The sequence below is a fragment of the Nematostella vectensis genome, chromosome 11 (genome assembly GCF_932526225.1).
Source record: "Nematostella vectensis chromosome 11, jaNemVect1.1, whole genome shotgun sequence".
In the NCBI taxonomy this organism is placed as follows: Eukaryota; Metazoa; Cnidaria; class Anthozoa; order Actiniaria; family Edwardsiidae; genus Nematostella; species Nematostella vectensis.
In genome coordinates, this window is record NC_064044.1 from 983,964 (window position 1) to 997,715 (window position 13,752).

Genomic DNA, 13,752 nt, shown 5'->3' on the forward strand with positions numbered 1-13,752 from the left:
TATCATTATTATTTTTGCCGTGTATAGTGTAAATAAACACAGAAATGACTGTTTGTTTTTGTTCTGTCTCGCAATTGATTATTGATTTAAAGCTGTCCTCGACTGTAATTGGTTCTTTTAATGTTTTTTAGATAAGAGTCAGGTGTGGAGTCGATCGAAGGGTAGACACACAGTACTTATTCGGAGTTTTCAGGAGGTTTTCTAAAAGGTTTTCAGGAGCTTTCCTAAGAGTTTTCAGGAGGACTTGGAGAGACATCAGACGAATTTTAGTCAGGATTTTTTAATCTTTGTATACAAAATATAACCAGAATTTTTTTTACTAAAAAGCCTTATTTATATAGAAATCTTATTATCTTGGCTAGCGGGAGGTGCGGCCAGGGGGTTTTGGACAGTTAAACTGGCCCGTAGGTAGAGATTTTTATGTTCATGTTCATCCCCAGCGAGAGGATTATTGAACAGTTAAACTGGCCCGTAGGTAGAGATTTTGATGTTCATGTTCATCCCGTGGGTGAGGATTATTGAACAGTTAAACTGGCCCGTAGGTAGAGATTTTGATGTTCATGTTCATCCCGTGGGTGAGGATTATTGAACAGTTAAACTGGCCCGTAGGTAGAGATTTTGATGTTCATGTTCATCCCGTGGGTGAGGATTATTGAACAGTTAAACTGGCCCGTAGATAGAGATTTTGATGTTCATGTTCATCCCCAGCGAGAGGATTATTGAACAGTTAAACTGGCCCGTAGGTAGAGATTTTGATGTTCATGTTCATCCCGTGGGTGAGGATTATTGAACAGTTAAACTGGCCCGTAGATAGAGATTTTGATGTTCATGTTCATCCCGTGGGTGAGGATTATTGAACAGTTCAACTGGCCCGTAGGTAGAGATTTTGATGTTCATGTTCATCCCGTGGGTGAGGATTATTGAACAGTTGAACTGGCCCGTAGGTAGAGATTTTGATGTTCATGTTCATCCCGTGGGTGAGGATTATTGAACAGTTAAACTGGCCAGTAGGTAGAGATTTTGATGTTCATGTTCATCCCCAGCGAGAGGATTATTGAACAGTTAAACTGGCCCGTAGGTAGAGATTTTGATGTTCATGTTCATCCCGTGGGTGAGGATTATTGAACAGTTGAACTGGCCCGTAGGTAGAGATTTTGATGTTCATGTTCATCCCGTGGGTGAGGATTATTGAACAGTTCAACTGGCCCGTAGGTAGAGATTTTGATGTTTATGTTCATCTCGTGGGTGAGGATTATTGAACAGTTGAACTGGCCCGTAGGTAGAGATTTTGATGTTCATGTTTATCCCCAGCGTTTCTTTTTTAGTTTCAGACACGACTAAAATAATAAAGAAAAAAAACTCTCGACAATATTTACTGTGTCGGCCGCAAGTTGCAAGAGCAAAAACTCGCGAACAAACTGCCCCAGGGTTCCCGTTTTTTATACAAAACACTAAAAAACAAATAATTGTAAGTTTTGCTGCAACTTTCGGGGTTATATTAAATATTCTCGGATAGTGCAAAAATGTATTCTTGCATAATTATTGCACTGAAGGGACGTTTTGCGAGGTTATCGTGATTTGTGTTGGCGACAGGACAGGCGAGCGGGGCGACACACAGGGTACCCGCGCGATGACCACAAAAACTAAGTCGCATAGTTATACCATTTCTCTATACCTATGGAGCTCCGCCCGCGGCCTACGGTCGCGCTGGCTCAGCTATGAAGTTACGAAACAAGACGTGATCGAGGCCAGTGGGTGGTTACAAGTCTGCACAGGCCCCAAGAGTGGAAGTGAAGCCGCAGTCCACGCCATGCATTCTATATTCGAAGCCGATGAGATGGATGCCGTACTCCTGGTCGACGCCTCGAATGCATTCAACAATATGAGAGTACTCTGTCCGGCTATTGCAACGCACGCAATCAACACGTATCGAGAACCAGCTAGATTATTCATAACCGGAGGAAAAGAGATCAACTCAGAAGAGGGCACAACACAGGGAGATCCTCTGGTGATGGGGATTTACGCCATCAGTCTACAACCTCTGATCACTCGCTTGAGGATTACAAACAATCTGAAGCAGTGCTGGTTCGTTGGAAGATATCTAACGATGGTGGGGTGTGTTGAACGAGGCAGGGCCCGATCTGGGGTACTACTCTAACGCCAAAAAGTGCTGGCTAATTATAAAATCCGACAAGGAGGAGCTGCGATTAACATTTGAACGCAAGGCCAAAAACATCTAGGCGCCGCCCTGTGTTCCCGAGCTTATCTAAAAGAGTACTTCGATGGGAAGGTAGAGGAATGGGTGAGCCAGGTGGTAAAGCTGGCCGAGTATGCCACATCACACCCACAGGCGTGCTATGCAGCCTTCACCTTCGGACTACGCCATCGCTGGACATACTAAAGAACACTCCCAGACATAGAAGATCTATTAGATTCCCTAGAGCACGCTATTGCAGATGCACTAATACCATCAATCACAGACCAGCACTGCACAAAGGACGAGAGGAACCTAGTGTCACTTCCAGTACGGCTAGGGGGGGGGGGGGGGGGGGGGGGCTTGGATAAATCCAAGTCAATCACAGACCAGCACTGCACAAAGGACGAGGGGAACCTAGTGTCACTTCCAGTACGGCTAGGGGGGGGGGGGGGTAAGGGGGGCTTGGATAAATCCAAGTCAATCACAGACCAGCACTGCACAAAGGATGAGGGGGACCTAGTGTCACTTCCAGTACGGCTAGGGGGGGGGGGGGGGGGCTTGGATAAATCCAAGTCAATCACAGACCAGCACTGCACAAAGGACGAGGGGAACCTAGTGTCACTTCCAGTACGGCTAGGGGGGGGGGCTTGGATAAATCCAAGTCAATCACAGACCAGCACTGCACAAAGGATGAGGGGAACCTAGTGTCACTTCCAGTACGGCTAGGGGGGGGGGGCTTGGATAAATCCAAGTCAATCACAGACCAGCACTGCACAAAGGACGAGAGGAACCTAGTGTCACTTCCAGTACGGCTAGGGGGGGGGGGGGGGGGGGGGGGGCTTGGATAAATCCAAGTCAATCACAGACCAGCACTGCACAAAGGACGAGGGGAACCTAGTGTCACTTCCAGTACGGCTAGGGGGGGGGGGGGGGGCTTGGATAAATCCAAGTCAATCACAGACCAGCACTGCACAAAGGATGAGGGGGACCTAGTGTCACTTCCAGTACGGCTAGGGGGGGGGGGGGGGGGGGCTTGGATAAATCCAAGTCTGGATGCAGCTTCCCAGTTCGAGGTGTCGATCAAGATCGCAGCGCCCCTAGAGTTGAAATCAGGGAGTCCTTACCTCAAAAGACATAACGAGCTATTGATCTTGCAATTGAGAAAGGTGCTTCTAACTGGCTCACGGTCTTCCCGCTAAAGGACATGGGCTACAACTTGAATAAAGGCGAATTCCGAGATGCTGTAAAGCTCAGGTACGAATGGGAAATTGACGACAATCCCTCAGTGTGCGTATGTGGCGACGTCATACTTCTCTTTGTATGCGTTATATGTCGTCTTCTCTTGGTATGCGTTATATGTCGTCTTCTCTTGGTATGCGTTATATGTCGTTGTTATGATAGGTTATGTTAGAATGAATCCGTATTTTGTTAATTGTAGTAAGCAAATAGACAAAGTTAAGATATTTGCTCTAGCTAAAAGGGTTGTTCAAGGTTGAAAGTATTCTTGAGGCATTGTTAGTTTTTGTTGATTTAGCTTGAATAGGGAGATGTTCGTTTAATTATAAGAATTAGTGGCATAATGACATTTATCGGGTCGTACCATGTTTTGGGTACTTATCTGTCTTCAACTTTCCATTAAGTTGGTAAACTTACAAGTTTTCTGTTTATATAGTTTCCTTTAGATGTCGTACGTTAATTGTCGGTATCATTAGCACAACACGTAGGATCGCCCACACTCAAGTAGGAGGTGCTTAGCTCTACTGCAGTGTTGGCAATCTGATTATCTATGCTAATCTAAGTCAGCAAACATCACACCTACGCTACTTGAGCGACCACTTCTTTCCCCTTCCATTCAATAACTTTCGATTACAAGTTACATATTTGTTCCTCCAAAGTTACCTTATGACCTTTCCTACCTACTCCATTAGTTTCATAGCAAAGGACATTCGTTTTGTATCCTTAAATTCTTTTCAAAGCTTTCCTTTGTTATCGCTAATTTTGCCGAGAGTTAATGATATCTGATGTAACTGTTTGCATTGTCAAGTACCGTCCAATCACCGCATTCTGCACACGTGGTCAGTGCTTGTCAATCAAACGTACTACTTGTTTTACTACAAATAGGACCGCATTGTAATTCCTCATTACTCTTCATACCACTGACTCAGAATAAAGGTACGACTCCGGTCTACAGAAGTCCTCCCGTCTAATCATTACATCGTCTTCTCTTGGTATGCGTTATATGTCGTCTTCTCTTGGTATGCGTTATATGTCGTCTCGTCATCTTGTTGTAGGATTTATAATTCAGCGCCATAATGAACTCCGTGATCTCGAGGTTAAGATGGTCTGTAACGACGTCGAAATGCCGCTTTAACTATTGCCACCCGGTCCTCCTTATCATCATTATTATCATTTAATAGCAAGATACAGACGTCTCGAGGGCCTTTTATTGGGAAAAAGGGCTAATATCGATTTTGGGCTTCCTTTGGCGCCCTCCCCTCTTTCGCTTTTCGTTTCCGGTTCAACTTGCCGCAGGAAGCCCAATTCATAAAAGAAAACTTAAAACGTCACAAAAAATAAATAAATAAAAACAAACTCGAGATGCCTGCGGGGTATGGTACTGTGACTCCTGAATTGTGAAATTTAACCAGCGTGATGCCTGATATATGCTTTAGGGTGAGAATTGCTTCTTGCCGAGAGTAAGCAAAATACACCGTGAAATACGATATATTTTTGACATTGAATCAGTGTATCCGTGCAGACCCCAGGGTAAGTAAGTCCCATTAAGAACCCTTTATTTTTGCCTTAGCGCTCGAAGATACATGATTTTTACCGTGTATACTTGCTATACAGTGAACTTTCTTGTCATTTGAAAACAAAAATAACGGCGGCTGAAATGTATTAGATAGAATACGTCTTAACGTCTGGCTTTCAAATTTGGTATAGCTTGTGCCGTTGTTTGTTCACGTCTTTCGAGTCTTTATTCGCCCCCTATTGAAATGATAAAATATAAAAGACCTCCATTTATGTTTTGATTGATTTTGCTCACCAAAGGCATTTGGACTACTTCAGACTCCCTTCAGAAGGCACGAAATATTTAAGGGCAATTACTGGTGAGTGAAAATACTTAATGGTGCGAGCTTTGCTCTTTGGTCATTTAACAAAGTTATTTTACAAAGTTATATTTTTATTTTATTGTTATTTTACAAAGTTATATAAACTTTCCCGAAAAAAAAACCCTTAGTTTGCAACGGTAAACCCACTCCTTTTAAATATTTGTGTAAAAGAACATTGTGGAGATAGGAACATTTTTGTACTTTTTTAACAGAGTCAAGCGGTAAGATAATGATTTAAGCGAAGGTTTCTGCGCGTTCATTGAAATATCTTCACTTCTTATAGTTTGTTTGAGAAAATAAAATTATCCCCAACAGAAAGCCATTCACGAGCCTATGAAAAGAAACTGTTTCTTGTAAATGTGTCAAGGGAATGGCCACGAAAGTAATCATGATTAAAGGGATATTGGTATTTTTTGTGCGTTCAGACCTCACCTACTGTACAAGATGGGCTTTGTTAATTAACCGTTTTGTTTTAACTAATTATGCGAAAAAGTCTATGCTTCTTATACTTATTTTCCCATCGATTCCGAATAACATTTTAGCGGCTAGAAAAAAATATATTTCTTAGAGCTTCGATCAAGAGTGGGATGACATGTAAAGTATAAAAACAAAACGAAATTCTTGATTTTCATTACCCGGATTAAACAAAAACGATCATTCTTGTGATGCAAATAAAAACAACATGACAAGAATAACCCAATTCGTGACGGAATAAAATAAACATCAACAATTATCCATTCAATTATTTTTTTTCATTTGAAAAATTATTAACCAGTGGCAAAAATTGGACAAAACGCAAAATTAGAATTGTCTTCCCTCATTTTCAAAATAATGATAAGTAAAAATACGAGGGAACACATTTTAAAAAATTGACACCCCCTGTCCAACAGACGAGTGGAATTGTTAATTCTATAGTTCAACCATACAAAAGCATGATGGTTTTGCTTTACCTTTTTGCGCCAAAGGTTGCAAGTCCTTAACAAAATGACTTGTATTCAATTTTGTCAACAATAATTAGCATCTAAACAAAATACCAAATGCCTCTACTCGATATCGGCCATTATCAAGTTTGGTTTTTCATTCGAAAAAAAAAAAGAAAAAAAACATATATAATCGGAACAACCGAGTGGTTAAAAATGATGCCTATTATTAAAAACTGGTAATACATAACTGGAAAATTAGCGTAGAATTCAAAAATAAATTATTTACGTATGGGTATAGTTTAATTTCATAACTATGACTGGTTGCTTATATTGTGTGGTACACTTGTCTCAAAATCTTTACTAGATTATAAAAGACTGAAATCCCTCCAACCAATATTATTTGGTTGGTATTGTTTTAGAGAAATTCGCAAACTAACTCGTCTATGTAAACAAAGCCCGCTGCGAAAAAAAAAATATCCAAAACTGCCAATTGTAGGGCTCCAGCAGCCCGCTAAACAGCCAATCAGATCGCGCGTACCATCGTAGCCATTTAAGAAATTTATATATTGTTTTTAACACATATACTGATCAATAAATCAAACAAAAATAGCATCCTTTCTAAATCAACCACTATTTTTTGTATTGATTACATTTTGAAACAAGACGGTCTGCAAGAAAAACCACCGTACCAATAAAAACCGATACTTATATAAAACGACATTTGTTTGAAGGTGTACTGCTCTAGCAAGCCTCGAAATATTGGGCTGGGGCACAATATAGAAACATTAAGGAAAAAATTGGGCACAGCCACGCCTCAACTAAAAATTTCTTATTTATGGCGGCATAAATACATTCTTTTAGCAGTGCGGTCTTCAGCCGGTTCAGGAGGAACGCGTAACGCAATCATTTCTATTGTCTCACCGAGGTCACGCATCAGTCGTGCTGGAAAACTACCGCAGACCGGAAAAGCTGTTTTTTTTTTTTTTCGCGCCCGTGCTCTACATCCGTGAGCTGATTGTTGCGTAAGATAGAGGAAGGTTAGAGGAGTAGATCGACGTGAAACACGGCCAGAGTTACCAAATAAATATCTATTTATCGAAGTTCAACGATAGCGCACCGACTGTCTTGTCCGCCATATTGGAAGAGGAATGTGGTAGGTACACATAATGGACCTTGATTTTAGCTTGCTTATGTATTTTTTTCAGTGATAAGACTATTTCCCCGGTTGTGTGATAAATAATCTATGCCCTCGCCAAATTTGGTGAGGTGCACATCTCTAGTAAAAAGTGCACATCTCTGAGAAGCAACGTCTCTGTTATTCATCTACGCGATAGAGTTATCAGAGCAGTTGTGTGAAGTGAGATGAAGCCTGTGTTTCACCTTACCTACCGTGTGTGTAATTTGAAATACAGTCTTTATAGTCTCTTTATAGTGTTAAAATGGTTAAAATGTGCCAAGAATTGCCAAAGACAGAGCATCGGAATGGTCGACGATGATCGGTCGATGATACCAAGGAAACATTAAAATTGTAACTTTTATTTATTTGAGCATTGATACATCTTGTATGCCTCTACTATAATATAAGGGTCTCGTGAATTCCAACTATGTGACTTTCTTTGTTGATCTGCAGGTTCAAGACAACACAAAGAACAAGAAAGCAAAATTTACTCTTTAGTGTGTTGATTTTGTAGAGTAGACAATAAAAACACAAATCCTTTCTCGTTTTGGTTGAGCGCTTGTATGGGTTTTAGATAGCGAAATATCCAATAAAATGTTGAACCAAGCAAATTTATCGTGAAGGCTCTAATTCCATCCATGTACAGAAACAGAAAATCGCAGAGTACTACCATCGCGGTTGAATTCGGGACACAAATTGACTTTGCGAAGTAGACAACCTAAACAAAAGCCTCCTCGCAGTTGCCGTTCCATCCGCTATACAAAATACTAACCAAATAAATAAATAATGTTCAAAGTTACTCCATGTTGTTACCTTTTTACTGGTAACTTATATAAGTCCCATATCATGACAAATCTTTGCACGATTCCAACTTCTCCCCACAGTATACTTTATCCGATCGTCTCGGAATGTAGTAGTGCGTATAGGTTGTTCAAATCGCTTTACTAAATATATAGATTTAGGCACTGCCTAAAAGCGGAGCCAGCATTGAACACCTTCTATGTTGACTGATTGAGGTATTTTTGGGGGATCTAGGATCCTGCTCTTTACTGAGATTTATTTATTGTACCAACCAAATGGATCCAGGCCTTATTCAATAATTTAAATTATGCAGTACATCAAAGTTAACAAACACAATTCCTGGTGTGAATACGGCTGTCAAAGTTGTCAAGAGTCTAATGGTAAATTCTTATGTCCCATCATAGAAGTTTATAAATATATTTTTTTAATCAAAACAATACTCCGACAAGCTTTGCCCTTGTGCAGAATAGGTCATGGATGTAACAGCATTCCACAGATTTGAAATAATATATTTAGACTGTTTAGATGCCATACTGTAATTTTTATGTATTGATTTAGTGGCGATTCTCTCCTTTATTGGACCGAATATTCAGAAAAATGTCTGGAAATTAAAATCCAAAAATATATCTCCTTTCATGCATTACATATTGGTGCACCCACCATTTACCATATAGTGGCCTTGTTGTTGGTGGCCTACTCTAAAATGAATGCAATGAAGAAAAAACAGATTGACTTTGGAAGCAAATCCTAAAAAAAACATCTAAGGCATCACTGACAGTGCTAAAATGCTAACTTCTAATTTCAAACCAAACCCTTTCATTGGTCTATGTTTGGGGTAGAGATGAAGCAAAGAATATCAATTGACTAAAAAATAGTCGATGGGGGAGGAGATATAAAGGGAATTGACTCAACTTGAAAGGTTTGTTGAAAAAAATATAACAGTAATGAAAATAATTTGATTGAGCATTTCTTGACATTTCCCCTTTTCCATTATCTTAACCCTTTCACCACCACAGGCTTCTAAAGATGCCATGTCTATGCTATCCAAGCTATGTGAATTCTATTATTGAAAAAGAACAAGGTTGTTGCTAGTGTTATAAAGTTTAAGTATCTTGCCCTAAAAAACCCTTCCCCTTAATAAAAGTTCCATTAAATGTACATTTTGTAAAGCTACATTCTGACAAGCTTTGTCCTTGCGAAGAACAAGTAATGGATGAAACAGGATTTCAAAGATAGAATATAGTGTCAGACACAATTTTAGACAAGATGCAATACTGAAGTTTTAATGTACCATTTTAAGTGGTGATTTTCCATCCCCATGGGGTTTAATATCTACAAATATACATCCAGTAATGCATTATATTTTGGTGTTTTTAGAAACCCTGGATCCAACCATTCCAATGAAATAAATCTAAACCTTTAAAATAAATGTAATGGAAAAGAGACTTGGAAAGGAAACCCTAAAAAGAAGATATAAGTGAAAGTACTAAATGAAAATTTCTAATTTAAAAATCAAATCTGTTCATTAATTTATTTTTGGTGTAGAGGGGAAATAGCAAAGAGCATCAATTGCATAAAAATAGTCAACAGGGAGAAGGAAAAAAAAGAAATATGACTCTTCTTTAAATGTTTGAAAAGAAAATATAATAACAATAATGTGATAATTATATTCTGTACTTTCCTAAAATATCCCCTTTCCCATTATCTTTAGGTTCATAGAAAACTGTTTTCGTTACAGATTTATTGTTTAAAAAGCAAAATTATGTTTTTAGTTTTATATAATATAAGTATCTTGTTCTAAAAAAACCTATTGAGTGTGTACTGCTGAATCACATAGTAATGCCCTAGTCCTTTTAACCCCCTCCCTTATGGTCCTGGGGAAGTCAGGGGTTAATGTGGGGTTTTAGATTACTTTTTAACCAGAATATATCAAGAGGGGTGGTGGTATTGACTGTTTTTGACTCTTAACTTGGAAACAGACTTTTATTAAGGTCTAATCCCCCACCCTTTCCTGGGACCATGTGTGTGGGGGTATCAAATGACTAGTGAATAAGAACTCCCTACTGTCTTTCAGACATGTCTTTCAAGACATGGTTTTCAATTCTCATGTCTTCCAGTCTTTAGCATTCATCTTGGCCCTCAGGTACGTAGTCCCTGGTTCATAAAAGAGTAACATTTCTTTCAAAACAATCTTTTCATCAAGACATTTATAATCTGACTAATTTCCACAAATATTTGAAAAAATAATAAACACATGAGATGTAAGATGCAGACAATAACAATACATATTGGCAACAGGGGTTGAATTTTGTTTTGTTTTTCTCCTCGGTAAGAAAAATTTCTCTTGTAAGTTGAAAAAGTTGCTGTATCTTCTAAGGATATGTATCTTCTTAGGACTAAGAGCACAGGATATAAAGACAAGAACGGTCTTCTTTACCAGTATATGACAAATGCAACACGATATTGGTTAGCCTTTATGAAATATTTCAACAGAATCAAGAATAAAGATAGAACAAAGAATGTCAAAACAAAAGATGTTATGCTCATTCTCAAAGCAAACAAAAAGGACAACAAAAAGCCCGATAGACAAAAGAAATCGTCGTCTGAAACTCACCTTGCATTTTGTCGCTTTCTTGTGGTTTTGTTCGCATTTTCATGTGGACTATTACTTACTTAAATTTACTAGCAAAAACCAGACATATCCTTACATAAATGTTGGCGTGAATGAATGTTAGTAGATCTCCTCTAGTTGACTTAATCCTTAAGTCACAAAATTTGAGGCAAGAAATAATCAACGCATGACAAGAACTTTTCCCTTGCTCTGTGCTTGTATTTAGCCGCCATTACGGGGCCGAGTGAGGCCTGGGAGTTGCGCGGCTGACTGACTGGCTGGCTGGCTGGCTGGCGAGTGACACCACAGGGTACCCGCGCGATGACCACAAAACCAAGTCGCATAGTTATACCATATTTCTATACCTATGGAGCTCCGCTCCGCTATAAACAATGTCAACAAGTTTGCTCGTTGCCCTACATAGTTCTGCGATAAACAGAATCGATTCGAATGGACAAAACGCTCTCTAATTCGCAATCTTGAAATCTGGTGTAAATATGGTTGAGAGCGAGAGAGACCAGGCCTTAATGTTATCATCGATGACGTCAGGCTATTGTATTCACGTTCCTCCTGAACTGGCTAAAGACCGCAGTGTTTAGAGAGAAATAAAAAAAATGATTATTTTAGAGAGAAATAATAAAAATGATGAATTATCTACTCAAACTAATAAAAAGCACGGAAGCCCTTATCGTATTTCATCTATGTTTATTTTCAGGCGAAATCATGTCGATCCTTCCCGTCATGCTCGTGTTCGCCTCTATCCGAGGTCACGTGATCGCGCAAACATGCCCACAGGGGGTTTGCTACGGAGGTGCTTTCAAGGCCAAGGAAGGCATAAAGGGGCAGCATTTGCTTGGGTTCTCGTTCAAGAACCTCAGCACGGTCCGTCATGCCCAGGGGTGCTTCTCGGCGTGTGCGAATGAGTGCCTCTGCAGGTCGTATCAGGTGTCACGTACGGGATGCGAGTTACTGGAGGAAGACAAGGATTCAAGAACTCTTAAGCCAAATTCTGACTACATATACTTCGACCTGAAACAAAAGGTCGTCCGTTCGGTAAGAGTTTGAAAAATGATCACCTTTCTCCATTAGATTTTTTTCAGGGTTTTAAGAATTATTTTTTTCCCTTAGGCATCTTCCTTGTCGTACCCATCCGTCTGTAGAAATGGCTGCTGTCTCGCCAACCCCTGTCTGAATGGCGGAACGTGCACAGAGAAGTGCGAGCACCCGAAAACCAAGTTCTTCTGCAATTGTCCGACTAATGCCACAGGGAAACGATGCGAGCAATTCTTCTGGCCCAAGTCCTGCCTTGACTTCTACAAAGCACACAACGCACCAGCTAAACCACCGAGGGGTGTTTATACGATCTTCAAAAATGATAATATCACAGAAGTAAAAAGATACTGTGATTTCACACCGCCAAATAAAGCATGGACTTTGATTGAATCCTATGCTGCGAAGCACAGAGTGGAATTTGAAGCAAAGTCTTTTTTGGATGACTACCCGGTCAATCAAGAGACTCCTGGACAACACGAGAAGTACCGACTAGCGAGGGCAGCCATGCAGATGATCAAAGCCACAGCGGTGTCGTACCGAGTTACATGCAAGTTCCTTACCAGGGAGAACGTAACTGATCGAGACTACCTCGAAGGACGATTGCCAGCATGGGACATCATAGATGAGGCGAGTATTTACAAATCATCCTACTGTAAAACAGTGACATATGTGAACATCGAGGGTCATAGCTGCTCGAATTGCACTCTTGCGCTCTTCCAAAAGAAAGGAAATTGGCATTTTCACGCCCACCCTAACGTAGGCTGCGATCTCATTCCACCCACATATAAAGGCACAAGTAAGCAGATTTTCGGTAAATATAACGACGGCTATCATTCATTCCTGGGCTACGACTCTCCAGACTCAACCACAGAGTATTGGTTGGGACAGGAAATGCCATGAACTATGGATTTACAAGGAAATGCCATGAACTATGGATTTACAAGGCAATGCAATGAACTTTTGATTTACAAGGAAATGCCATGAACTATTGATTTACAAGGAAATGCCGTGAACTATTGATTTACAAGGAAATGCCGTGAACTATTGATTTACAAGGAAATGCCATAAAACATTAATTTACAATAAAATGCCATAAAAAAATGATTTACAAGGAAATGCTATGAGCATTTGTAAATCAATAATTTACGGCATTTCCTTGTAAATCAATTTTTTATGGCATTTTCTTGATTTACAAGAAAATGCCATAAAAAATTGATTTACAAGAAAATGCCATAAAACATTGATTTACAAGGAAATGCCATAAAAAATTGATTTACAAGGAAATGCCGTAAATTATTGATTTACAAGGACATGCCATGAGCTATTGATTTACAAGAAAATGCCATGAACTATTGATTTACAAGGAAATGCCATGAACTATTGATTTACAAGGAAATGCCATGATCTATTGATTTACAAGGAAATGCCATGAACTATTCATTTACAAGGAAATACCATGAACTATTCATTTACAAGGAAATAGCACGAACTATTCATTTACAAGGAAATGCCGTGAACTATTGATATACAAGAAAATGCCGTGAACTATTCATTTACAAGGAAATGCCGTGAACTATTGATTTACAAAAAATGCCGTGAACTATTGATTTACAAGGAAATGCCGTGAACTATTGATTTACAAGGAAATGCCGTGAACTATTGATTTACAAGGAAATGCCGTGAACTATTGATTTACGAGGAAATGCCGTGAACTATTGATTTACAAGGAAATGCCGTGAACTATTGATTTACGAGGAAATGCCATGAACTATTGATTTACAAGGAAATGCCGTGAACTATTGCTTTACAAGGAAATGCCATGAACTATTGATTTACAAGGAAATGCCGTGAACTATTCATTTACAAGGAAATGCCAT

The 13,752-nt window shown here is 39.5% G+C and overlaps 1 protein-coding gene and 1 long non-coding RNA gene across 2 annotated transcripts; both read left to right on the forward strand.

Annotated features, from left to right (window-relative positions):
* Positions 1 to 3,533: 3,533 nt before the first annotated feature.
* On the forward strand, positions 3,534 to 13,601 carry LOC116617795. Its single transcript, XM_048734481.1, has 4 exons — positions 3,534 to 3,542; positions 5,249 to 5,307; positions 11,538 to 11,875; positions 11,951 to 13,601. Exons 3-4 carry the CDS (start codon positions 11,546 to 11,548, stop codon positions 12,773 to 12,775), a joined length of 1,155 nt encoding a protein of 384 aa, XP_048590438.1. The 5' UTR covers positions 3,534 to 3,542; positions 5,249 to 5,307; positions 11,538 to 11,545; the 3' UTR covers positions 12,776 to 13,601.
* LOC116617796 lies at positions 5,314 to 8,051 on the forward strand. Its single transcript, XR_004295884.2, has 2 exons — positions 5,314 to 7,386; positions 7,864 to 8,051. It is a non-coding gene; the product is annotated as an uncharacterized LOC116617796 (long non-coding RNA).
* Positions 13,602 to 13,752: the final 151 nt, after the last annotated feature.